This window comes from Rhea americana, unplaced genomic scaffold (genome assembly GCF_003343005.1).
Source record: "Rhea americana isolate MKP2758 unplaced genomic scaffold, rheAme1 scaffold_1, whole genome shotgun sequence".
Lineage (NCBI taxonomy): Eukaryota > Metazoa > Chordata > Aves > Rheiformes > Rheidae > Rhea > Rhea americana.
Window position 1 is genome coordinate 11,089,308 of NW_028185038.1, and position 27,643 is coordinate 11,116,950.

General features: G+C 39.4%; 1 protein-coding gene across 2 annotated transcripts in view; it reads right to left on the bottom strand.

The window, feature by feature from the left end:
• Positions 1-27,643, bottom strand: part of SEMA3A (semaphorin 3A) — a 170,463-nt gene that overhangs the window by 142,051 nt on the left and 769 nt on the right. For both annotated transcript variants that reach the window (XM_085298929.1, XM_085298938.1), the window contains exon 2: positions 27,421-27,618. In XM_085298929.1, the coding sequence (XP_085155055.1) occupies positions 27,421-27,618 (198 nt within the window). The remainder of the gene's footprint in view (positions 1-27,420; positions 27,619-27,643) is intronic.

Consider the following 27,643-nt stretch of genomic DNA (forward strand, 5'->3'; position numbering starts at 1 on the left):
GATTTAGTTGGCCTTATTTGGGGCAGGGTTGGGTCTAGATGCGCTTCCGAAACTCCTTCCAACCTAAATTACTCTGTTGTACAAGTGATACTTTTTCCCATTGCTCTCATCTGTCAGGAGAAAGCAGAAAGTTTTGTCTATTAAAATTGTCCCAGGATCACACGGACATCCCCAGTATCCAGTATCCTATTCAAGATTACTTATTTTCTTTTTTAAGAGGTCATGTTATCTTCACATAGACACTCAAGCCTTCTTCTATACATCTTACTGCTTCCACAGCAGTCTACATGATAAACTCTTTTCCTCCATTAGAAAGGCACAAACACTAAGCAGAATCAGGGTTTTATGTTATCACTCCTAGACACCTCAATCACTATCAGTGAAGTAGCAATGCAAGCAAAAATATACAATATGGTGATGCATATGTACTGTGTTACTCATTTGAAAGTAAACTGAATCTAGGACTTATCACGTCCCATTATATGCGAGATCTTGTTGTTCAGGGGAAATTACTGCTACCTCATACAACTAGAAACTTAGATGAAACTAAAGAAAATCTTTCCTCAGTGCTCTGTCAACCCAAACTCCAATACTGTTCTTGTTGTTGTTGAAGTAAAGAGGTATCAGGAGCACAAGAACGCTGTGGAGGTGGATACAGAGAAAGCAGCAAATATAGACACAATGACAAGCAAGTTGATTCCAACTTTTATGACCTGTCTAGGTAGAAAAATTAGACTTCAAGAGAAAACAGCATTGTTAGCACAAGGGTGTTGCTGGGCATGGAAGGAAAGCTCCCTCCGTGTTGCTGAACTGGTAGCTCACAGAAGGGTACATCTTACAATGCTAACAGTGTAAAGCCATGATACATTTTCCCTGCTACATTTTTGTCTGTCATCACATCCATTTGAATGAATCCTTAATGAATATTGTGCTCTATTTGAAGTTAGAGAGGAAACATAGCAGACACACTATTGCCACTTATCAATTACATTTGTATTTCTCAATTATCTTTAATTTAATAATTGTATTATTTTCACTTCTGTTTTAACTTTTAAGGGTTCCTATTGCAAATACTGTATTTTTGCAGGTGGTTTAGGTTAACAGCAATTTTCAGCAAGAGCTCTTTTCCATATACATTTTTTTTTTCTGAAAGCTCTTCTCTATACCATTATTTTGTCTAATAATCAGCCTTCCTGGAAATATTAATCATTATGTCTACTAGACTTTCAGAAAGACCTGCGTCAGGTTTCTTTAAATTGCTTCTCTGTTTATCTTAGGCATAGTCTGAATAAAATGATTTCAATAAACAGGTCTGAAGCATATCCTGAATTGTATGGTTGGGATATGAACCTGAAATCCAGCATAATTCCTAGCATTACAGTAACAGCACTTAGTAGAAAGAAAGAATTGTATTAAATTATAAGTGCATATGGAAAGGAATTCTATACCAAAGTAGCTAGCTATATTTTCCATAGTAAAATACTTCTTATAGTTTTGTACTTCTTATACAGAACAGCGTAAGTCTAATCTAATAAAAGCTATGAAAGTTTTGTCATGATTGTTTTGGGATGATTATACACTCTATCATTTAAATATCACTTAGAAATAGCCAACTTAAAATATGGACTTAACGGCAACACTAAGTGAAATTTTTTGGCCTCACATTATGTAGATGGATGAACAAGGTTAAGATTACAGAATCTCTAGTCTTAAAAATCTAATGTCAAACTCAGTTTAGGCACTGAAGTGCTTTGAGGCATGGCACTTCCACGGCAGAACTTCCTACTATATAGGCTAGAAGGGTGATCACCGCTCTGAAGCTCCAGTGCGAGGTTACTAAGTCCTCTAATTTACTATAAGAAGTCTCTGTCTTTTCTTTGTAACATACGGCATATAGCCTTCTATGCAGGCTTTTCACGGATGGATGAGTATCAGCTTGAAGAATCTGTGGTCCAAACCGTTTCTGCACTTCAGACCTCCAAGAGAGTTTCTGCATTACTAATCTTAGATTTCATTTGGTCCTGTAATCGCCAAGGTGCTCTGACCTAAAACTTTTTATTCTGAAGACTCATATATATTTATGTCTCTCCAGGGGCAGAAGGTGTTAATGAGAGCACAGTTATCATTCTAAAAGCTCACAAAACCTATGCAATTATTTTGGTGGTTTAGGGAACACACAAGGACATTTCAAGATATTGCTAGATTAATATGGCTTGTCATGGAAAGTGCTTTGACTACTGGTCTATGTTTGTACAAGTTGCTCAGCCTGCCCTGTCTCAAGGATGAGCTGTGGCGAGAGTACCCAGATTTATCACTAGGCTTTAGCTATTGTCTTTAATTAAAAACCAACTGGCCTCATTTATGTCTCATAAAGTGATGGCTACCACAGGCAGTATTTACTGTTTCTCATTTTACAGTTTTATAAAACAAAGAGTTTGGTTAGCTAAACAAAACTAATGTAAGAAATAGGTCAATATATTCTGAATAACAACAGTATAAAAACAGTTTAGTTAGATTATGGAATAGCTTGGTTCTGCTCATTGAGTGCTACTGATTTTTTTTGGCATGGAAGAAGAAGAAAAAGAACAGATGGTGAAAGAAATAAGTTAAGCTGCTGGTGATGGAATAAAATATCGCACTGAATTATAAAGAATGATGAACACAAATCCCTTTAAACAGACATTTACATGCAGTATAAGAGGCTCATATTGTTGACGTTCGTTTTTGATTATTTTGGTTTATCTTCTAGCTGTTAGAGCTTTTACATTCAATATGATCTCTAATCTGAATTCAAAATAGAAGTCCAAGGCAATTTACAAGAGATGCAAAGATACCTGTTTCACTATATTTATGCATAGGCCAAAGCCATTAACAATGTTCAAAAATGTATAACAAAAAAAACCCACCCAAAGTCATGCTTTTCTTTCTTGATAGAGTCTTTATTGCAGATTTGAAGGAATGCACGTATGGCCGAAGTCTTGACTACTTTTTCTGGTTCTTCCAGTTTTAATAAAAAAAATGCTTTCTCTCCTCCCCAGACCTTGCTTTACTTATAGTCTTAAATTTTAAGGGCCACAAACTGCTATTATTAAAAATCAGTGCGTTTCAGAAAGATGTGTTCATGCACATGAGAGGCCATGAAACACTGTGAAGGTTGCAGGGTAAATTTAAATTTCATCTTGGGACAGAAGTAATATTACTATGCCAAACTTTACCGTGGTAAAGTGACTGCAACTCTTCATTTCAGTAAAGATGCACAGCTTTTCAAGACTTCTCAGTCCGACGCTTCTGCATTAACCATTCCTTTTTTCTAATGTGATCTAATCAGCATTTTGCTTACGATGTATGAAACAGCATACCTTCAGTTGCAGGCACCTTATCAAATGTGGTAGACAGATTTATTTTTTGTATATTGAATAAGATTTTGTCTCACCATGATCATTTTTCTGTAATTTAACCTAAAACCACAAATCGATATCGTAAAGCCTGATGTCAGTTCTATTGCTTTAGCAGAATTATGACTCTGTCCTAAGTTAGTAAAGACAAATCCCCTTGAATGTCCATGGTTATCACTCATTATTAATAATATCAATACTTTTCATCCTTTCAGCCTCCAGATATGTTTCAAAGATGGTTTAGTAGCACTGGATCCATTTAACAGACAAACATGTTTGGTTTTCAAGGTACATATCATGGCTGGGGATTAAGTTCCTTTTACTGAAAACCAGTCTGAAGCCCTGCACTCCATTTCAGTGATCTCACTGTTCCACACTTTGTGGAAAAATCACTTTGCCGAATGTCTCCTATGCCATTCAGTGCTAACTTTCAGCTCCCTTGAGTTTCTGGAGTTCTGAAATCCATACCCATGTTTTATGCCTTGAAACGCTCTGATTATGACTTCAGCTCATACATTCATTTCATACTCGCTCCTGATAAAGATATGGAGAAGACATGGATATTAGAACATCTGGATGGAGGTAACTGTTTGTAGTTCACTTTATTATGGATTTTCAGGGCATGGTACTGTGCTCCCAAAGCTTCCACCATCCATTCCTACTTACCAAATTATCTTTGTTTATTTTGAGACCCTTTTGGGGAAACTATAGTCACATCCGCAGGAATCTTTTAGGCCATATTACAGAACTCCAGATTCTCTGCTTCCCACTATATTTCCTTGTGTGCCACAGGAGACAGGACGATCAATGTTAATCGATATGTATTTCTAGCCCTGACCCTTAGTCAGCACTTACTACATCAGACCCTGCCAATAGATGCAATCCGTACGACTGAAATACTTTCTAAACCTCCAGACCTAGCACACGTATCTCCATCCAGAATACCGTCCATATGGCTGATCCCAACAATAACCGCAGCTCCTCATTCTTGGAACAGTTCTGTATGACCAGCGCATGCACAGTGATGCTGCTGGTTACCTCGTTAGCCATCCTGCAGACTCACAATCGGTCTTTGTGCACCGTTTCTTAATGCACTCAACATAGTTGGCATGACGCCACACATCTCTTGGGACTTTAGTGGATCACAGAGAACAGTGAGCTGTAGCTCACTAAATGTAACATACCTGCATACGTTTCCTGTCAAGCATGACAGACTAACATCTGGGGTCTTTTTCTACTGTTTGTACAAGAGAAATGTTCAGCTGTCCACAGAATATTCAAGGAATTAATAGTGGCCTTGAGCTGATCCTATATTAAACTGGTCTCCCAAACCATGGCAATGCACAGGTTTCCTCTGGCAGGCTTTTCTGGAACCCCTTGACCTTCATACAGATGTGTCATGTGTGCAGCAAACAATCATATAACCACAAATCCATAATACTCATCCATGCTGGGAAACTCTTCTAAGAGAGGAAGCATGATTAATAGGTGACATTTGTGTTATGCTGAGCAAACACTTTAACTCAGTACGTAAGTCCTGTTGAAATTGGACCTCCATCTCCCAATTGACCAAACTGACCTTAAGCCAAGCCTGCACAGAAAACAGAAGTAGCCGTCTATATTTTAAAGAAATATGCACCAAATTCATGAGGATCAGCAGCAGCAGGAGAAAATGACACCTTCCTGGATGACATAAATTACAACCTGATGAGTAACTGACCATTGTCATGAAAAACTAAGAGAACTTTGCTCTGATTAAACTTTGCAAAACCTTGAGTTCTTAAGTCAGAAAGCATCTTATATCCAAAATGTATCAGTCAGACATCAAACATATTTGCTCTAATCATGTTTAGGCTTTCTCCATGAACTCTGCATCATTCTCAGAAAAAGTTCAACAAATTCATCATCTTGCCAGATTTGTCTGATAAAGACAGTGGGACCATTTCACTCACTTGAAAGTCTCCCAGGTGAATAATCAAGATGACAAGACAGAGCAATCTGTACTTTAGATACAAGTGGGGAGCATGGTCCACTGCTATGGTGAGAGATGACTAGTTCTTCACCAGCCCTCTGATGTAGCTGAGTAAAAAATATCAGGAAACTGGAACTGCCTACTTCTTCCAGACAGTTTGCTTTGATGCCTGCTAAAAGCCACGACACCAATAAGAAGAAATCACTACACAAGGAAAAGCATGGGTAACATGTTTTCAGGCCTGAAACATATGGCTTGAATTTCTAGTAAAGGTTTCAATATTTTGTTTTCCCCTTTCTCTCTCTAATATCCAGAAGACATCATAATATCTATAATATTTTTATTTTAGTTTATAGTACATATATAGTATAGTACATATAGTAGTATATGCTAGGATAGACACATACACTTCTACTGTAGAACACATTGAAGTATGAAGAATATCTTGACATCTGATTAAGCCTGATCCATAAAACATACAATTTAAAAGTATGTGTGTATATATATATATATATATGTATGTATGTATGTATAGCATGAGGCAGAGGCAAGAAAAAAACACAATTTTAGAGTAAGGATGAGCAATATTATTTTGATTTCATATTTATGCCTATCCTCTTAAAAGGCAATATTTTCACGGGTCTGAAAACACCCCACACTTCCACTGACTTCAGGTACCTTTGAAAAATCAAGGATGAGAACTGCTGCCAAAATATCAAAGACTATAGATAAAAGTGAATATAATCTGAAATTAGCCAATCAAAGAGTCTAAAAATTCATTATCACTTGGTCCTAATTTTGCTTAGAAGAGCTGTAAAAATAGCTGCAGAGGTAAGATGGCAGAAAAATTAAAAAATCCAGCAATACATGGCACGGAGTTGCTGTGTTCAGTTCTTAAAGGAACTTCTTCCATCTCACGGGTCTGACCATGACAGGGCTAGGAGGAATGTACAAAAGGGGAGGAAGAGGAGCTGTACTATTATATACTTCCTGAAGATCCTCCCTGAAGTAAAATCTATTACGAACATACCTAAATACTCAGGATTTTTCTCTCAGTTTCTGTCAGAAATGCCTTTGTAATCTGTTGCTAGGCTTGAAATGATTCAAAGTGAATACTATTAATTTTAAATGTCTTCTTTTGCTTCCATCCACAGTAATGTTTGGTTTGGAAAAGCTCAACATAGAGATACTCTTTTGTGATTATGAAGGAAAATTTTAAAAGCTTATTTGCTGAAAAGAAAAAAAAAAGTAGAATTTTGCAATATTTATTTTCCTTCAATATATTTCAATGTTTTTTTCCCCTTAACTATCAGTCTCAATGGTAGCGGCTAAAGTTACTTATTTTTACTCCTCAAGAATAAAATCAATTAATATTTATGGGTTTTCTTCCTTCCAAAAAACTGCTTAATTCAGGACTCATGTGCTTGTGTCCTTTCCTCATCTCTGTCAAAGAGCCATGGTATGTCCTTGGCCTGGTGGTTTACCCTGTTGCGTCTCAGTTCGCTGCCTATCTTTGATTTGCTAAACAGGCTGTCAGGTTTTCCACAGAGAAACAATGTTTTGTAGCTTTGTAGTGCACACTGGAGTCCAGCTTTCATAGGGAGCTTTAATTTCTCCTATCAAAAAAGTAGGAACGCAGAAGTTCATTAACGATCAAAAAACCAGCCAAATTAGATTAATATAACCTCTAAAAGACATAACAAATACCCATAAAATTGTCTTTCCTGACATCTAAAAATTACGTCCTCACACTAATCTACTTCTGCTTATGATATTATCTGTTTTCTGCTAGGGAGGTCTCCAAAGTATTACCTTGACAACCAATAAACATTAATCCATGTGAGATTTTCCCCTTGAAATACTTTCTATATTGGAAATGTTATGTAGGAGGCAAATTTCACTGGAACTGGAAAAGATGTGCTGATGAATCGATTCACATTTCTATGGATTTTGCAACAAAACAGAATCTCAGATCCTTTTTCACATGAAAACAAATTCACTGTCAGTCTAATGGAATTGGCTCCCCTGGGCACACCTGGACCATGGATTTATCTGCTCCGGGACACCTGGAGCACCATCTAACAAACACTACAGTTTAGTTCATTCAAAGTCCAAAGTAGCTTGCATAACATCAGATGCCTATGTTACTGTATGTTACTATTCTTAATTCTCACTTGTCATGCATAGCTCAGTTTGAAAGGGCCAAATCAAGGATGACAAGAACTATTTTAAGCCGCCGAATGCCTGGGCAAAAACCGTACCTTGCTTCATTCCTTGGCAGTTCTGTAGGCCGAAGCAGTTTCCAGTTTACCTAGCAAGACCTTGTGCTGCTGACGTGCCACTTAGTCAGAAAGCTCAGGCAAGTCACACTTTGCTCCATCACCCCAGCAAGGTCAGCTGTTGAGACTGAGCTTGGAAAGAGTGCTGTAACACTACTGACCAAAACCCGACCTGATTCATACACTATCGCCGTCAACAGAAGGACTTCTGCTGAGTTTAATGGGCTTCAGTTGCATCTCTGTAGAGCAATACCAAGAATCTGAATTACACCCAGCAACTAACATGGGGCCAAGGCAGCAGCAAGCAGATGACTAGATTCCACTTCACGGAAGCACCCTGAAGGCACGACCAGTTTAAGAGGTTGATCAAAGTCTTCCAGTGTCTTTCCACAAGCTTTGAACAAGTGCGCAGAAGGTATCTATTTTCTACCAAGGTAGAAGGTATCCAGTCTAATAGGAAGAGGACAGAGGTTTAGGATGTAGTGAGGCCGACATCCTAATTCTGTTGCACAGTGCACGCTTGAAAGTCAGGTCACATGCATAATATTTTATTCATAAGGGCAAACGCTTTGGAGCACTTGTGAAATAACACATTGCTTGGGTCTCTAAAGACGTGACATGACCTATCGTGCATGCTATTTCAAAATAACACACTGCTTGTCGCTTATTATTACTGCGATAATCTGTATTTGAATAAATCAACAACGGCAATGAATACTTACATCAAGGAAGGCGCAATCCCAGCAAAAAAGAAATTCTAGTTTGGTATTCCTTACGGAGAATAAAGGAAACCTTTCGTAAATAAGGACTGTTGTTCCAGACTTACCTCTTGAAGAAAGGTTAAATCCCTTAGAACGAGTAGATGGTTTCCTTAACATTCAAACACAACATGGGATTAACTTTTCAGAAATGTTTTCTATGCCTAGTAACACTCATATATTCTTCTATGCCAGAACCTAGGGGACTGCACAGCTTGTTTTATAAAACAGTCATTCTTCTTGTGTGACACCTGGAAGTCCCCTGATAATCTACAGTGTTCCAGTTGACTGATATAACAAAGTACACCTGAAACCACAGGTTAGAAATGGGGAAAAAAGAAAAAAAAAGAGAGAGAGAGAGAGAAATAGAGGGAGAGAGAGGAGACTTCACATACAAAGTTTCAGCACTAATAAAAATGAACATGAAACTGCTGCTCCTCGACAGCAATATGAGACAAACATGCCTTTTCATATTGAAATGTATGATGGTAAGAAACTTGAAACATTTTGCAGTCTTTACATTCAGAACATGGCATAATATGAAGAGGTCACATAAGGAAGAAATTTTGAAAATAGAAATTGTCAGGTTTTGGACTATCTATCTATAGTAATAACCATCTATATAACCTTTTAAACCATGAGGAAACTATAAAAGCAACCTTTTTATCAAACAACAACTTTTTTTTCCCTCTCTCTCTTTAAAAGGGGCAAACTTCTAAAACCATTTACTTCTCAGGTGCTAAAGTAAGGCAGTCAGAAAGGTATTTTTAAAATTCTTGAATCTGTGAAATTAGGGCAGATATATTATGAAGGAACTTTTTAAAGGTTTTCAAAATGTTCAAATTTCTTTTTACTGCTTTCTTACTAGAAAGTAAGATTTTTTTATTTGTTTGTTCTGACCCCTGCACTAAATACTTCTGTTAGTTATCAGTTGTACTACTTGTTCTGAAAAGTCCAGAGAGAATCTCATTGTGCAAAAAGATAGTCCTTGCCTCCAAAAAACATGCAGTATCAATGGCAAATAAAGCAAAAGGTAGGGTAAGCAAAACAGCACTGCTCCCAACTAGAGATGGGAAGTTCAGGCACAGCAAGATCGTCTATAGGCACATAGAAAATTTGGGTAAGATCCTGCAGTGGAAGATAATCTATGAATGTCAGGTTTTAGCTACAAGGCCACTCTTCCTGACACTGTGAACTTCACTTAAACATGAAAATGAAATAATGTAAGACAAACATTTATCTTAATCTTTCAGTGTCTTAGAAGTTTTAAAGCTAATACTCTTTAAAAATGGAGGAAGAGCTCTGGGAGGTGGTATTATACTACTTTACCAAAAATACTTTATCCTTACTGTACATTAGTGCTTTCTAGGGAGAAAATAATAATGAAATATACAGACTAAATAATTTAGACCTTATTTAAATAACAGTTCTAGCCCATAAACTGTAATCAATAAAACTATTATTTCTTTAAATAATGTATTAAAATTCTATTAAAGAAACAGACATCTATTTTTAATGCTGTTTTCTGCAATAAATTTTGAGGACTATGTTTTGACACTAAGGCATAGCTGCATGTATCAAGATGGTTTGGAGCTTCACAAGTCACATCAGAGCTCTATGAAGCCAGCATTTCTCTGAAACAACATAGTTTCATAGCAAGTAAACCTGAGAAAAGCAAGGAATTTTTGTCTCAGGGGAAATTACAATATTCCAACATCTGTTTTCAAATTAAGACAAATCGTCACAATGCTGAACTTTTCACAGACTGACAATTTAGGGAAAAAAAAGAAATCTGGGAAGGTTTTTTTGGTTTGGTTTGGTTATGGTTTTGGTTTTGGTTTTTGCTTTTTTTTCTGATCGTTTTGTCTATGTCCTTCCTGCCTGGACATTCAGTTTTCTTGGGATTGAATGGGGGAAAGCAGTGTATGCCCACCACAACCCAGACACGGCCAAGTCATATCCCTGAATCTTGGACATGCTTCTGAGTGTCCTATCTCACAGGGCATCCTACGTAAATCCCAATAAATTGCATCTAGGGAAAGCATAAATACGCCTTATGCCTGATTCTTACCTTTTGGCTGTAATTCTAGGCAGGGATACGTGTCTTGTGCCTTGCTGTTATCATTTAACCCTTATGCTAATTTCTGAGGTAATATGTAAGAAGATTTAATGGAAATTGTGACCCTGTGTAGAAAAGAACGGGGAAGCAAGCACTTATAGCTACACGAAGCCCATATGAATCATGGTGTCACCCTGAACACACTGAGGTTAACGACACATGAATGCAAAGTTGTGTGTCTTAGACCAGCGCTACGATCCAAAGTACTGTTTTCATTTGGATAGAGCTGGTGGAAAATCCTGATTAAATGGAAACTTCATTTTTCATCGACAATTCATTCTGATGGGAAGTGCTGGTCTAATTCTCACAATAAGCTACCAGAGAACCCCAGAAGGAAACTCTCTGGTTCTTCATGCCTTTCAGAGCACGGTCATCAGCCTGGCCGCTTCGGCGCTTTGCCCATGCAGCTCAGCACCGATTTCTATGCCAGTCCCGACTTGGAGCGAACGTGGTGGCACGAACCGGTCAGAAACTCATCTCACCTGTGCCAGAGGTCAATTTGGATATGATAGGGGTTTCCATTTACTACGCACGCTGAACTGTGTTTGACCTGACGGCGAAAGGTTCGCTTTAACATCGCAGGCACTTCAGCTGTGCAGCCTCCACTCCACGCGCTGATTTATGGATGCATGGATTTGCATATGGCAAACATCCACACAGCTATATAAGTTTGCATCTTTGCCAATAAACGTAAAATCAGGGCTATGATACTAGTATGAGTAATGTTTTTATTAGAAAAAGCTTCATTTTTTTAATGCACATAAGGATAAAATTTCACTCCATTTCTAGTTTAAAAACAAGGAGACTGCTAAAGAAAAAGAAAGAAAATAAAAAGAATTCTGGGCAACTTATTTACTACTGACTAAATTTTGCTGCTGTTTAACAGGTATGCATGGAGATCTTCTCATGCCCAAGGGCAGGGCTGAGCATGAATCCTGACACTGGTGGACAAATCACCAATCTGCTCTTGCAAATGGGAACAGAAGAACAGTAACAACCAGTTAGACCAAAGGCCAATCTAATACAGTAACTGCTGATGAACAGTAATGGATGCTTAAGGAAAGAGTATGAGGACAGGACAAGACATAGTTCCTGTTAGCCCCCTACATTAAAGCTGAAAAAAATGTTCCAGCTTTAACAAAAAACAGTGTTTGGTCTCCCGCACACAAGGGCTAGCCAAATGACTACTGCAGAAGGCTCACGTCTGGGTAGTTTCAGTAGCAGCACTGCCTACACCCTTCATAAACACTAAAAGCCAATGAGCACCCGATTTTTTTCCTGCAAGAAAGCTGTCATTCTCGCCTCAATGCACATGTGTATCTTCCACTAATGTTAACACTGTCTTGATGAAACACTGGCAGATAATTCATTCTTTCCCTTCTGGTAGGAGCAAAGGAGAAAAGATCCACCTCCCACCCACATTTTGTAACAGATTTAGGAATGCAAGACCATTCATGCTTAAATCACTTACTGTGCTATGCAAATGTTTATACCCACTGAAATACAAAACACATCATCTGTTATTTGGAAACCCAATTTTGAATTAGGTCTTTATGCTGAAAACAACTGAAAATAACTCATAGCAGGGCATGGTGTAATTTTGCACTGTTTGTGGGTCTGATCCAAATATGGTTGTGTAAATAACTTTGTCTTTGTGTACATTATGTAAGTAAATGCATGCATGCGCATGAGGATACTTTCCAAATCCAGAGAGCCTGGGAAGTTTGCTCCCCTGGCTGAGCTGCACAGAGAGGGGCTGAGCTTAGCTATGAGCACAAAACCCATCAGAAGAGCAGTTGGGTAGGAGAGAACTTCTGGTCTAAGCAGGGCAAAGCAGGTGAAGGAGGTTCCCATGTTGTTTTTGCACTTCATGCAGTCTTTCACCTGCTGCTGCCTTTACACAGCTGGCCGATGTCTGCATGGCCCTTAGCTATCAGGTGAACAGCTTCAGAGACCTTCTGACAATAACTGGTCTTCCTGACATACACGAATCTCCTATATTTACTGATACATTTACAGTGTACTTCTAACTAGTCCCAGGAACCTCATCCTTGCCCAGGAGCACAGAAGTGTCAGGCTGCCTCCCCTGCAAGGCATTTAGACATGTTTATTAGTGAGGTACGCTGTGGGTTGTTCGCTGACTGCTAACATAGTTTAAGTAAGAGTTCCAATTAATTGCATTGATTCCCCCTTCCAGCTTGGGGAAAGGCTTCGTAGCCAACTGCAGCAGAGATCAGAAGCAGTGCTAATGTGTTTCCTATTGGCGTTTACACCACAAATGGTTTCCGCTCTTTTTTTTTAATAGAAAACATTCTTATTATTTCCTTCTTCAAATGTATGCCTATCATAAAAGGTGGAAAATTTTATTGTCCCATCACCCTGTATTATATTCATGACTTGCTGCATTTTCTTAACATGTGACACAGGACACAATAAATCTGAGGTTAACAGAAGCATCTCTACAAGCGGCTCCAGCCGAGCGGCTGCAATCTGAGATTTCCCTCGCCGTTTTGCAAAGAGCACGGCGAGACTATTGACAAGCTGTGCGGAGCGTGCGAGCACATGGCCCTGGGTTTGCTGTCCCACTTTGTCAGGCTGACGTTTGAGAAGGAGCAGGAATGCCTCGCTCGCACTAGTAGCTCTTTGGAGCAGGGGGAAGGCAGCCCCAGGGCCTCCCGCTGCGGGGATTGCTCCCGGGCCACTCTCCGATGTGCTCGGGCGAGAAGTAGCAATTTCTGGCCAAGGCTAATAGAAGTGCCTGGAGCTATAACTCCAGAAGGGAAGTAATACCGCAGTAAGGGATAAAAGTTTCCATGATGCTATGCCCTTTTTTTGATGTATGTCGGGATGGTTATTGGAATAGAACAAGTGCACGATGGAAACGCTGTTTCCAACATTACAGTATTACTTATCTTCAGTTGCTGTGCTGAAATCAAACTACTTCAAGGCTGATTTGGGGCAGGTGTGTTTTTAATGCTACATATACACAGATGAACTTTTACGTTTTAATGGAAAGACCTATCAACAGGGAAATGGCAGAGGGTTTCAAAAAAATAAGGTAAGACTTGCTCCTTTGCTCAAAAACTCAGATCAGGCTTCCTTTGATATTTGAAAATATCTGATCACATTGCGTACACTTGATCAAACTGATATAACTCCTGTAAAAGGAGTGAAAGCTCCCCCGCTTGCGTGGGCATCTTCTGCACTGACCTCAGGACCGCGCGGGCCGGAACGCCGTCCCGAACTGCGGCCAGGCCAGGAACGCTCTCCTTGCGGCACCTCAGAGCACAGCACGACCGGAGAGCAACCGAGACCAAGCGAGAGCGTCACGGGTTGAAAAGTATTTCATTTGGGAACCGAGCAATATTTTGAATAGTTTTTGCCTCATTTCTTCCCATTAACCGGCCAAAGCTCAACAATTTCAAGTGATGGTAACAAACGCTTGGTTTTGCGGGATTATTATTTCATAAGTGAAAAAGAACTTATATAACCTCCCCAAAGGCCACTTCACGCCACAAGTGCCATGTATATCGAAATCAATGGGACTACTCATGTGAGGAGAAGTTTATAAGATCAGTCTCTTTCTTTTTCTTTTCGTTTTTTTAATCTCATGGTAAATACCGAGACAAATCACATTTCATTATAGGAATATTAGTGTGATTGAGTAAATCCCAGAGCCTTTGAATAATTGCCCTTTATAAATGCAGTGAATGAAATTGTGTTTAACTTTGTCTCAGTGAGTTCCTTTCAGCATAATTTAACCAGATCAAATTAGTGCACAGAAGCTTTTTGAGAAAGAAAATGTGTGCTGCAAATGATTACAGGGGTGACACAAGCTATTTACTGAATTATGGAGCTTGAATGAAATACAGCACGGTATTCGGAGGTAAGTAGATGGAAACTACAAAATAATATCAGGGAAAATGATTATTGCCCAGTAAACTACAGCAATGGTACCATGTTATCTCATGATTAAGGGATCAGTACATAATTCACATCACCTTCTGATGTGAACTTTACTTTGGAAACATTTTTTAGTCCTTGTGCCTGCCTAATCACAGATTTTGGACCTGCTTCAGGCATAAATGGCTTAGTAAATCTTTCTCTCCCCATACACACACATGCCAATTCTATCTAAGTAGACACAAAGTACTATAAAACATGTAGAAAATCGCCTGGCTCAGAGCCTATTGCGATCCTTAGTTTACTATGTGTTTTTCATTCTTCTACTGTTTACTTTCACATTTTTTTTGGGGGGGGGGTGCATGAGAAAGCATATCTTTTGAAGGGCATATTTAGTTTTAAATAAGAACATTTAGCCACTTTCCTGTGGTTATGGGTAAAGCACAGGAGCAGAACAAAATAGAGAAATGCTGAGCAGCATGCAGGGTAGTTAAAGTAATGACTGTTTTGAGTGCCTATAGGGTCGGATACTGGCAAAATTCAGAAAAATAGTCTTGGGTCCCTTACATTTGTTCATTTCCCATGATACTTGTCTGCTGTATTTTCTTCATCTACATCTGCTTACTGCTTAGGTCTTGTGCTGGGGGAAAGGGCAGAGGAAGGGTTATTTTAGCTTTTCTCTTCTTTTTTTTCTTCCTTTTTTTTAATATTAAAACAGCCAGAAAATGTAAAGCACTGGGAGAGCTGGCATTGCTTTTTAAGTTTCATTTTTCCCCAGGTGGCCATTATTACAGCAAATCTATTTAAGGCATGGGAGTTTCTGTACCTGTGAATAGGTTAATGTTTTATGGTGCAGCTTTTTAGAGCACTTTGAATTTCAGCTATCTCTGTCAGGAGCTAGCTACAGAATTATTTACATATCTCCCTCCCTACCTCTGATGACCATTCACATGCAAATAGGAGCTTTGACAGCTTCTGCATGCATTTATGAAACCCAGCGATTTTTCAGCTCAGAATGAAAGATATGACAATGTCTTAGAATAAAGCTCTGCCAGACTCTAGACTTGTTTCTTATTCTGCAATAGCGAATATGGATAAAACTTTCTTTGAGTGGAAAATTCTGGGAGCACCGTGAATGCAAGTTTGTCACAACGTAAGAATTAATTTCTTAGGTTCTGCCTGTGGGAGTGTAGTTTTACAAACTACTGAAAAGGCAGTGCTGACTTAAGCGGTTCTTGCTTTACCCTCCCTTGACCACTTACAATCCTCAAACTAACTTATCCCTCTCCCACAAAATATTGGTTTTTAAACCGGGCCCCAATTCCTTGCCCGGTGGACACACTGCTGCACCAACACTGCACGCGGCGAGGAAGAGGAAGAGCGGACGCCCAGGCCGGTCCTGCCTGCTGAGCCCCGTGCTTGAGGAACCTGGACCTGCACCACAGAGCACTTGCTTGGTATTTTGGTATTTGGTATTTTCTCACTAACAAGCGGGCCTCAGAGCAGTTCACTGCTGCATATAATAGGTTCACAATCTGGTCCTGCACATGCAAGCAATTCTCTCCAAACTCGCGTGTCCGAAAGACCTAACTGAGTGGCTCAGCTCAAGACAATATTACGCTTTCACGGTGATTATCAAAAATCAGCGCTATTCTAGCCATTCATCAGTGGTTATTTCAAAAGAAAACCTGTCTCAAAACCTAAAGCCTCCTTTATTCTGGTGGGGTATCAGTGTCCTATAACCAGAAACAAATAGACATTTCCTAGCCTAAAAAGCTATCCCTCACCTCTCCTCATATAATTAATTTACATACACTGATCACTTCCATATGTCTGGCATAAGGTTTTTACCTTAGTTTGTATGCATAGTAACGGGGGGTGAACCCACGGTGAAACAGAATTCAGCTTTTGTCATATTTCTACATGCTGACAGAAAACATTTTTAACAGAATGGCAGTTATTAGAAATACCCTTTTAGAAGTTTTTTGTGGTAGGTCTCAGCTATGGATTTTTTTTTCTTTTTAATAAAAGTTGTACTGCTCAGTCTTTTGTCGGTATCTCTGTTGCCATATAAATTAACAGTATCGGTGGTCCTCTCCACCGATACAGTTACAGACATCGTAATGGAATTACACTTGTTTTGCACCAGAATAATCAGTGACAGATCAAAATTCTAGGGAAGAACAATAATACATTTGAGACCTGATACTGCTCCTCTCGAAGACAAATGTAAAAATGTCTTTACTTCAGTAACCTAAATATTTTACATTGATCTCTGCTGATCTATTTGCTAACATCAAGAACTGGGTTTAGTATTTTTAGCACTAGTATAACTGGCACAAAACTAGCTACCAAATGGTCCTGTAAGACACCTTGGTCTAACTTGTGTCTGAAGTCCAAAAGTGAATCAAAAGCTTAGAAATTTTTGTATTGTCTCTATATTTCTTAATTGATGGAAGGAAAATAAGTATATTATTATGGAAAAAGAACGTGCCTCAGAACAACCTTTACAGCACATGAGGTGCTTGAGGAAGTGCAGAAGCAAAGAAACAAGTAACACTCTTAGAGTTAACTCACTACAAGTAATTTTAAATGCTGCATTTAAGCTATGTGGAATATATGAACAACCAATTTTATTTTCACACACACCAGGCTGATGAGGGGAACAGGTGCTTTCATACTTATTTTAGGAATGAAGGATGTGAATTTTAGAGATGCAGAATTCCACTTCTGAATTTATTGTGGCCGTTAATCCTCACCATTAGGCTTCAACTTGGGCTGTTAAGCAACAGTTTTGCAGCAAGTGAGTCACAAATGATGGTCAATTAGACTGAGCTGATTAGGGAGCATTTCCCCAAGTGGCAGAGAAAGGCTGCCCTGCTCCTGGAAAAGGCTGGAAAGCCTTTGGGGCATACGTGCAGACTGGGGCATACGTGAGTGGAAAGGAGAGGAATTGTCCAAAATAAAGTGTTTAGTCTGATAATCAAAAGTGGATTTTTTTTTTGATTATCAACTCTGATTACAAAAATAAATAAATAAATAAATAAAAATACAAGCCTAGCTTTAACTCCGAGAAACAGGCCTGGACCTTGCATGCATTTAGGAGAGGATATTGCAAAGACTAAGCACCAAGGCGCCTTCCTCCAGTCGGAATTATCCATAGTCACCTTCACAGCATCTTTAATGTGAAATGTAGGCGGATACTCAAAAAAGGTTCCTGTTTAGAATTGTCTGGAATATTCTGCATCAAATTAGATGGACTTTCTGCATAATAAGCATGTGTTTCATGTAACAGGAGTACACAGCTGTGACTATAATTATTATAATCACTTTAAAGCAATTATAAGCCTCTATGTGTGTTGGTCAGAAATAAGTTCTGACTAAACTTTGAGTATACACATTAATGGGATTCTTCTGAGAGTAGGATACAGCTCTGAATAAGCATGGCAAGTCTCTGACCTCAAGCAGTTCCTCACGAGATCACTTAATACCACTTTACAGGTGAGAAATCTGACACGTAAGAGCCAAAGAATTAACGGGATTTCACATTTATGGTATTTTCTTTGATTCCTATTGCAGTACAGACTTCTTGTGCATCATCAGACATGGTGCAGGGTTTCAGTTAACCTCCAACCTCGATCTGTATGCGAGGGGAGCAAAACGTTCCTACTTTGTGTGACTGTTGCCTAGTAAAGGGTGTGAGGTACACTGGATGTAAAAAGAATGATGAAAGACACAAAATCTTAACAGGATGCCGGAAAAGGAATCTGGATTCATAAATTCCATACCTGAAGCAGTAGATTACAGTTCCCTGCATTATAGTAAGAAAATCATGGATGAAAATATAAAATGCATTAAAAAAAACAGAAAAAAATATGAAAAGTAGAATCAGACATTTATGATACATTTGATCTGAATGCTCCAGGTTGCAGAGAGAAACAAAATTTCCAACACATATTACAAAGAGACTTTATTTCACAAAATTCCTTTAAAAAGAGCTATATGATATTTTTTTTTCTTGCAATGTAACAAATCCCTAAATCTTTTATCTTGAGACAAAATCTTACTCACCTATTTCCTGGGAGTCAGGAGTTATGTTATAGTTACGACTAGAGTACAAACAACTGAGCATAGATTTATACCAGCAATACTGAGAGAGGATTACTGTATTGACAGCTACACAGACAACATGCTGTGGATACTCCCTTGCTGACGATTAGGACGCTTCAGGTAAGTGCAGACAAACTTTAAAGATGTTATCATGCACTCCTGCACTTCCCTCTGGATCTACACTTGCTCTTGGTGGATGGACTCTGACATATATTAGTAGAGCAGTATTTTAGAAAATAAAAAATTTCATGATTATACAATTTTCAGGTAGCTAAGGAATTCATTTATAGTCTTATTTGCAAAGAGATCTAAGCAGTTACATTCTGATGCTGCCTTTCACCTGCTGCAATAGAAAGGAATATGAAAAGAAAACAATCTGGAAGATAAAGTCTTCTCTCCAGGATCCCACAGATTTTCTGCTCTTTCATCACTTGATAGGAACTGACATTTACCGCATAGGTCAGGCAGAGACCTTGCACAGGACCCAGCACGACGGGCATGAGTCGGCCTATGGATGCTGCAGAGCAATAATCATCGCTGAAGGAAACCTTGCAGCGTTTGGAGAAAAAGAGCTTCTCCAGCAGTCAGAGCTGTTTCAAATCCATGCAAAAGCAGTCAGGTTTCAGTGGGTAATCCATGAAGGAAGTAAAAGTAATACTAACATCCTGATTTCTTTACTTAATCTGAAGAGACCTTGCTCTGTTCCTTGTCAGGTACTGCCCGTCCGGTGTCAGCTGGTGATGAAAGCTGTGCTGCTCTCTCTGTGGCTCTTCTGGGTGCTTGTGAGCTGTACTTATTGTCTGTTGCCTCTAGAAAAGGCCACCAACCCCTTCCCCTTGAAAGACAGCTCTAAATCCTTTAAATTATCTCACAGAGCTTTTTTGTGTCCTTTTCTCACACAAGGCTGGGATTTCAAAAGGAGCCAAGAGGGGCCACCAGAACCAACATGAGCTTTGCTTCATTAGAGTGGAGACTAAAGGAGAGCTTTCTTTTTCCTCCTTCCACAAGTTAGATGAAAGCAAATAACTATTCCATTCTTCAGATTGCTCCCTGCAAGATCCAGCTTTGCACAAAAATATTTACAGGAGATGAGAATTTTATTGGACTGCTCACTTCTAAAGTTTCTGCAGTGCTCAGCCGGAGAGATAAGCAAGCAGCCCAGCAAATGTCAAACAATTTTAAAGCGTTACAAGAATGGCAAAAACTTCTGGCTTTACAGTGTTTGGCTGTCGAATAGCAAAGGATGAAAACTGGATGAGCCACAAAACAGAGCAGGGCTCACACATTTCAAAGATTTCTGTATATGAGTCTAGCTCTAGGGGGATCTGTATTCACCAAAGTGAGAAAAGAATCACCCAGATTTTGAGTTTTGAGTATTTATAATATTTAGAAACAAATCTAAATTAGACTTCATCCTACTCTCACTAACAATAACTCAAATGAAGGGGACAAGCAATGACCAGGCACCTGCCCTTTAACTTGCACATATGCATATGCATATGTATAAGCAAAGCATCCTCTATGAAATTAAATCGTGAAAATATTTTACATTTAAAGTGTAGAAACTTTCAGAATCTGACAGTGATTAGGGGACAGCTTATCAAAAGTTGTGAATGACAAAGCCAATAGATCAGTAAAGCTCCGCAGACCCAGACATTCATTTCCAGCATGTAGCACTGGATTTGGGGGTGTGATTATTTGTAAAAGGAGGAGAATACAGGAATGTGGGAGATGAAGTGAGTAAGTGTCTTAAGAACATGAAGAATTTGAATGGTACTTTGTATTTCTTGCTATGATGTAAAGTGTGATGTAGATTTAGATGACTTGAAATTCAGATGACCTGAAATTCAGATGACCACAGCTAACCTCAAAATAACAGATGCTGAGGATATACACAGGTTTAATTGGTGAGATTTTTACACAGATTTAAATGTTTATCTGGACAGAGACAGTTTCTTTAATTAGGGTGTTTTGATATCAGAATCCAGCCTAAGTTCATGAAAAAAACATTTAGTTGGTACCTTCTTTTGATATTCTCCTGAAAAGAAAGAAAGTAAATGAATAAAGAAGGAGCTTACATTCCTTTCTTTGAAGAGCAATGAGCACCCTTGAGTCTCATTCAGCCAGCCTAACCCAAGATTAGCGCTCTGGAGGTACCGCTCTTCTTCCATGGACTGTAAAAAGAGTCTAATGTGTCTGACTAATCGGTCAAGGGAAGAGAAGGGGACACCACGGAGAAGCTCCTCCAGTCCAGGAGAAAGGCAACAACGCTCTTAAGGTTCTTGATATTCTCAACAGCTGTGGCCATCTCTTCCTCACTCTTACACTGGGGCACTGTCCCACTTAGGAGAGGAGGGGGAAAAAAAGAAAAAAAGGAAATGTAAAGTAAATGTCCAATCACCCCAGCTATTTGCACCATCCACAGCTGTTACCGTAAGAGAGCAGTGAACCTATGTGGAGGCTGCCCGTGGGAGGACCGTGAACTTGCAGACATTCCAGCCGGGAGCTTTAATCCTGCACGGGAAGGAATGCGCTGAATCGCCCACCAGCCACCGCACACCACCACCACCAGCTTTCACATGTAACCTTAATCAACAAGTGCACCGAGACGTGCTACAGGGCTTCATTTACAATTTTGACTTAGAGCTGTCAGGGTCCACCTCATACATTTAAAAATAAGTGTGTGGGAGCCTGAAGACAACTTCATCCTTTTTAGCTTTCAAACAACTGGAAAATGTCACAACCGTTGACACCACTTAGAAGGATTTGTTTTCATCTCAGTTGCTTAGGCACTGCCTCAGGTGAAGATCTTATTTTGTTTCAGACTGAGCAAGGGTCAAGTCAGGCCCCAGCTGATACAGAAACGATGCAAAATCCTGGAGCATCTTTGTATTACTTGTGTTTCCACTACAATGTTCCAGATATGCACATAAGAGAAAGAGATAAAAAGCCTGTGTCTGTCCCAGAAGAAGTAAATAAAAATCTTTCTACTATCAGTTGTGAGGATTAAAGGTCATATGCTAAACCAGTGATCATTTTAGTCAAACCAAAACCACAGCACAGAGTACAGTATCAGAGTGTGCCACAGTATAGCAATGCACTAAATAAAACCTGGAAAGCACTTTTAAATAAAGAGTTAAAAACACAAATCATTTTTCTGGTTTCTTTTCAGAGGGAACTCAATGTAAATGCTTTCTGCACATGCAGACACACACACAGAGGCGAGATTACCATAAATAAAGCAGGTACATTGTAGCAACCTGCAAGACTGGGTTTCTTATTTTAAATATTGCTTTGTTATGTCTTATGGCATAAATACACACCTAAATAAGTCCATAGCATACAGACAGATACTTCAGGCCTGATCAAGAAAAGACTTCAAGCACAGAAATAGTTTTTAAGGTAGACTTCAAGTATCAGTAGATAATTGAGTTCAGTGAAACTACCAATGTGTTTAAGTTTTTTGACAGATCAGGGTTTTAAGGATACTGGAACAAGCCGCTCCCCTAAGCACTACGCCCCTTGTCCACGGTGAAAGAGCAGAGCTCCCGTTTCTGTCAATACAGCACCTTCCATGGATAATTCAGTCATTTGCAGTCCATATGGCAAAAATAATTGCAGCGAACTTAAGCTTCTCAGAAAAAGGGAAGCTTTGTAATACAGAAACCACTTTTTTCCACTGGAATTAAATGGGAAAGTTGCAAATGCAAAATGAAAACGTTGGGCTAAGTTTTCACCCTCCTTGTTCCAATTACTCCGCATGTCTCCAACCCTAATTAGCTAGCTGAAAATTTCCCTATATAGGCACGATTGGAGCTTCGGCAGTTCCTGCACCAGCTCCTGCCTCCTGTCAGCGTGTGGGGCACGCTGGCGGCAGGAAGGACGGGGCTGGGAAATTCGGACATCTGCCCTGTCATCTCTTAGGTCTCGTGAAGACCTCAGTCAATCAAAGGTAAAAAAAAAAGATCAGCACAGAGAGCTTCTCCAAAGCGTTCAACACTTACGGGTAGGGAAAATAAATAAATAAATAAATAAGATATCAGACACCTTCGTCGCCTCCTTCCTGCGGAACGAGGCCAGAGAGCGCCGCCGGAGCTGCACAGAAATACAACGTAGGAAGGGTGGAAGGTGAAGAATGCTGCAAGCTTCTGCCTAAACTGCAAAGGTCACCTGCTCCTCTCTCTTACCAGCCTTCTTCCTAAATTTAGAGGTGCCCCTCTCTCCTTTTCAGGCAAGTTACAGCCTGAGAATATTATACAGAGAATATTCCGCACAGTGCAGTTAAAGCAAGAGGCTTTTTAAACAAATACCTTGAAATCTGAGACAAACTCTAATACCAGTCCCAACCCAGGAGACACCCGCTCTCTCCCCGATGTTTCTCTCCCCCTTTCCTCCTCCCAATTGCTTTCCCAATATTTGTGGAGTTATTGGATTGTGAGTTATGGAGTTTGATTGAAAGAAAAAACAACAATCAAACCCGCTGGCAGGTCATCAGCTCCAGCTAGATTAGGTCAACAAACCATAAATCAAGTATGATATTTATACTAACGTATACGCAGGTAATTCAGCGCTGTGTCATTCCTGCCTCGTAAGGGCACCTTGGCCTGATTGAAGAGGACAGAAGTTTTGCCGTTGCTTTCTCTAGGGCCAGGATTTCACCCGTACAGAAATCCATCATATAAAAACGTAAATCAGCTGCACGTCAAGAAGGAAGCAGTTCTTACTATCACTGCAACTTTAAACAAAACACTTATTTTTAATATGGCTTGAATTGGAGCCAAGGAGTAATACCGCTAAATCTGTGCGCCATGTTTTTCCAGTTTACTTATTCTCAAGTAATATGTATTCAATTGAGCAACAATAACAAAAGAGAACCACACATGTACTCTCACAAAACATATTTAAAGCATTTAGTAATTTCCAATAAACAAATAGGACGCGACAGATGGATTTGGGAAAGTTGGGTTCACAGGCTTTGCTCAGGTAGGGACAAAAATCAGGGCTGCCTTAGGGAAAGGTTTGTGAATCAAGGCATCTTGATGGAAACTCTCTTCCTCTGCGTTTATATATTTATATCTAGCAGTGACTATAACTAGTTCTACCTCTATTTTTACCCTTACCTCACCATACAGAGAACAGTAAAAGAAAATAGGAAGCAATAAATGATAAAAGAAATCCACCTGGAATAAAGGCCGTATTTGTTGTTTCGAACTTTGCATGCTCAACCTGATCACTGTCTTACCGAGAAGGTCATGCTCTGCAGAAGTTTCCTGAACAGAGTCTATGACCTAATGACACAATATAGAGACTGTTACAGCAGACACTGAAATTCAAGCCAATGAGATTAAAAAAAAAAAAAAAAAAAGATTATTTGTTTCCTAAGAGTTTATTGAAAGATTCCTTACTTTTTGTTTGACTGATTGGCAGTGTCATTTATCTGCAGGACACCAAAGGGGGGGCACAGAGGTAGAAGGGCTCAGCTAAGCCTTCAATGCTGTAGTTGGTTTTACCACATTTAGGCTGTGATCCAGCACCCATTAACCTCAAGGAACTTTGGATCAGGCCTTTAATCATAGACATGCTCTTTGACTGAAATAAGTAGATAAATATCATTTGGGTAAGTATTATCACCTTTCCAATCCATGCACTCAGATCAAAATATTTGGAAGCCTTAAAATGAAGAAACCTCCGATGCTACGGGACACGGCTTTTGCCGCTGATGTCAGCAGGACATGGAGCGTTCTCGTGAAATTTCCTTCCTCTAATATGCCACCAAAATCACGCTTATAGAAACCAAGTAACCAGGACTTTGTTTTACAACAAGCAGAAAGAACCTCTTCAGACCACAGATATGACCTTAATATATGCACATACACTTTCCCTCCCTTTTCCGATCCGTAATGTGCCCTGCTGGATGCCTCTAATCTGCCGCAAGGCTGTGAGTGACAAGAAGTTAGGAGGAAGCAAGGATGGAAGTTCACTGAAACTTCTGTCCAGTAACCTGGGAAATGGCAGAGCTAATACCGGACCTTTGAAAACAAGTGACCATAGGAAATCAAGGTTGGCAGGGATTTAACCCTTCAGAACTCATTTGGTAACTTTTAAAGCAAATGCCCGAGCTTCTTAACCATGTTTGACATCTAATTAGTCGAGAAAAACAAGAAGTTAAAATACATCCCTGCTATTCTTTTGAAAAAAGGCACTGACAGTTAGCTGCAAGGTATTTGTTTAGGCAAAAAAACAAGCCTGCATGCTACAACAAAGCACAGTGACAGCAACTGAAAAGAGAAGTCAGCTGGGTCACTCTTTTTACCCTGCATACTCTTTTCAATATCATAAGTTTATTTTACTAGACTACAGCTCTATGGAAAGGCAGAGTGGATAAGTAACTGGATAGGTTCTTTTCCTAATTGCAAGTAGTTTGAATTCAGAGATGAATCACATACCAATATATACAGCAGTAATATATCCTGAGAGATACACGTTAATAGGTAAGGCACTCAATCAGTGTCTAAAAGACGTATTTTTCAATAGCTACAGCTTTTAAGGCAATTTGTAGAAGTGTTAACATTTATCTGTCTATAGTGTACTACACAGGAACGAAAATTTGTCTTGAAAAGCACAAGCTGCTAAGGCTTAATTTTCCCTGCCTTATAATGATATCCCTGTACTTAGGGATCAATGCAGCAGGACATTCAACACGTTCCTCTTGACCTGGCCAAGCATTTACACTGGTACTTAACTTTAAGCATGTGAGTAGTCTGATTTGAATTGCAGGGTTACACATGTTTTAAGTCAAAAATGTGATTAAGTACATATATGAATCAAAAGTGAGAGTGTGAATTCCTGAGTCTTCAGACCTTACTTTAACTTGCTTCCAATTAAGTATGCATTTAATTTCTTTTCTAGATTGTGAAAAAAAAGGGTTGCTTGGGGTTTGTACTCATTCTTTTTTACAATAATTCCACCAATAATAACAAAACAGCTTTAGTGTTCCTTTCAGTCTCCTGTTTTACTCATGTAGGACTGTATATTAAAATCTGACCTCTGATGTATTTAAACTATGAAAATTAGATCCTTTCTCCCAGCAAGAGCAGAACTGGAAAACAACCAATCAGCAGAATAACCAAATGCTGCTGAACTGTATATGGATACAGTACCAGTGGGAGAAAACTCTGAGCCAGATCTGGCCATCCTCTCTGAAATTAGTTTCTGTCTGTGTGCACAGGGGTAGCAGACTTGGGCCACCAATAAACTTTAAAAGGGTGAAAAATAATAAACAATAATTAATTAGCCATTAAAGCCCTTTACAGGATATTTTTATAGGATTTATATTTCTCTATATTAATCCAAGTTTCGGTATGATCGTGAAAGTTTGGAAGCAATTAAGAGGGTTTTAATGAGTTTTTAACGTGACATGTAGTCATGGCTTTATTCAGATTCCATTATTCAAAAGAATCAGATTATGTTAAATATAAATGATTTTTCTTATGAAAACTAAATGAACACATTCTGAACTCCTTAAACATTTCTTTTCATATATATGTACATCTATTCAAGTTTAAACACATACAAATATGCATATATGTGTTCTTTAATGAAACTGCACATGCATTTATCTCATATGTTGCATCCAAGTTTTGCAGGTGTTTAATTTTCTGATCTTAAGTGTGAAAATGACGTCTGCCTTGTATCAGAGAGCATTTTACCCTTTCCATTTGCAGCACAAGAAGGACAGATGAAAAAAAAAAGAGAAAACATATTTCTACTGGCAAGAGGTATATTGACACTACACTGTAAACTGAGATTGACATCTGTGACCAGACATGCATACACATGTTCACTTTCTTCCACTGCAAAAGCAGTGTATTACTTTTTCTCCCTCCTCTCTGAACTGTAACCGCTTCTCCTTTTCTCAGCCTTCAGTAATCTGACAATAATGAAGTCAGCTCTTCAGAGCTTTCACATTTTTTAGTGAAAATACTACACAACTCCAGTTTAAACTTCTACCCCAGCTGCATATTCTGCAGATTTCATGATTTTTTTCCTAAAATGTACTTACAGAGGAGCTATACTGATAAAAGTCTGCCTACATCAGAGTTCTCCTTTAACACAAGCATTATGATATGTAAGTTAACTACTGACACTGCAATGTGCGTGGCATTACACAATTTCCAACATAAATGTAAGATCCCTTCCTTCAGTTACACCTTCCCTGTGATCACTAATTAAATACATCAGATTATACCGAAAACAATTTCAGTTCAAACAAACTGCACTGCATTAAACATCCATAGGCAGCATTTTCCAGCGCACAACAGTCCTTTCCTCCTTTTCTGGACTGATCTGTTCCTTTCAGTTTATAGTTTCTTGGCAAACCCACCATCTACTGCTTATGTTAGGCATCTGATTGTCAGATTTGTACAAACTGAATATTCATGACTCGAAAATTAACCACTTCATGCCTAAAAAAATCAAATAAATAAAAGGGAGAAATATGAATCTTCCTCTGTTGCAGGCTGGTCGAAAGAGCTCCGGTACTGTGGCTGTACTACGTGCCCAGAAGCGGCAGATTAGCTGGGTGGCCAAACGCGTCTCATCGTTTTCAGTAAAAGTCCGGTGCAATGACACGAGCCTGGAAACGTTCTTCCAGGGCTCCGCACGCCCCGCAGTCCCTGCGGGCAAAGGCAACTAACTCTTCTTTGTCTGTGTTCAAACTGCGTGGTACCGACGGTAGCACCGAGGGGCTCTTGAAGTATTTCTCAGAAATTGCTCTTAATGCTGATTTCCATTTTGAAAGATAAGGAAAACCGCCGGGGAGCAGGGCGGGGGGCGGGGGGGTAAATTGGGGGGAAGCGAGAATAAGAGAGAACAACAGACTTACCTTTATAGGATAATTTGAGCCTGGGCACGTTATTCTTCCCATGCTGGCAGTTCACTCGTCCTGCTAGGAATACTCCCAAGGAAAGCAAGGCAATCCCAGCGAGGCAGCCCATGCTGCAGCAGCCGCGGCGGGGTCGGCGCCAGCCGGAGCCGCGGCGCTCCGCGTCCTGCCGGGCGCCGCCGGGGAACTTCAGGCAACCTGGGGGAGCGGAGGTAACAGGTGA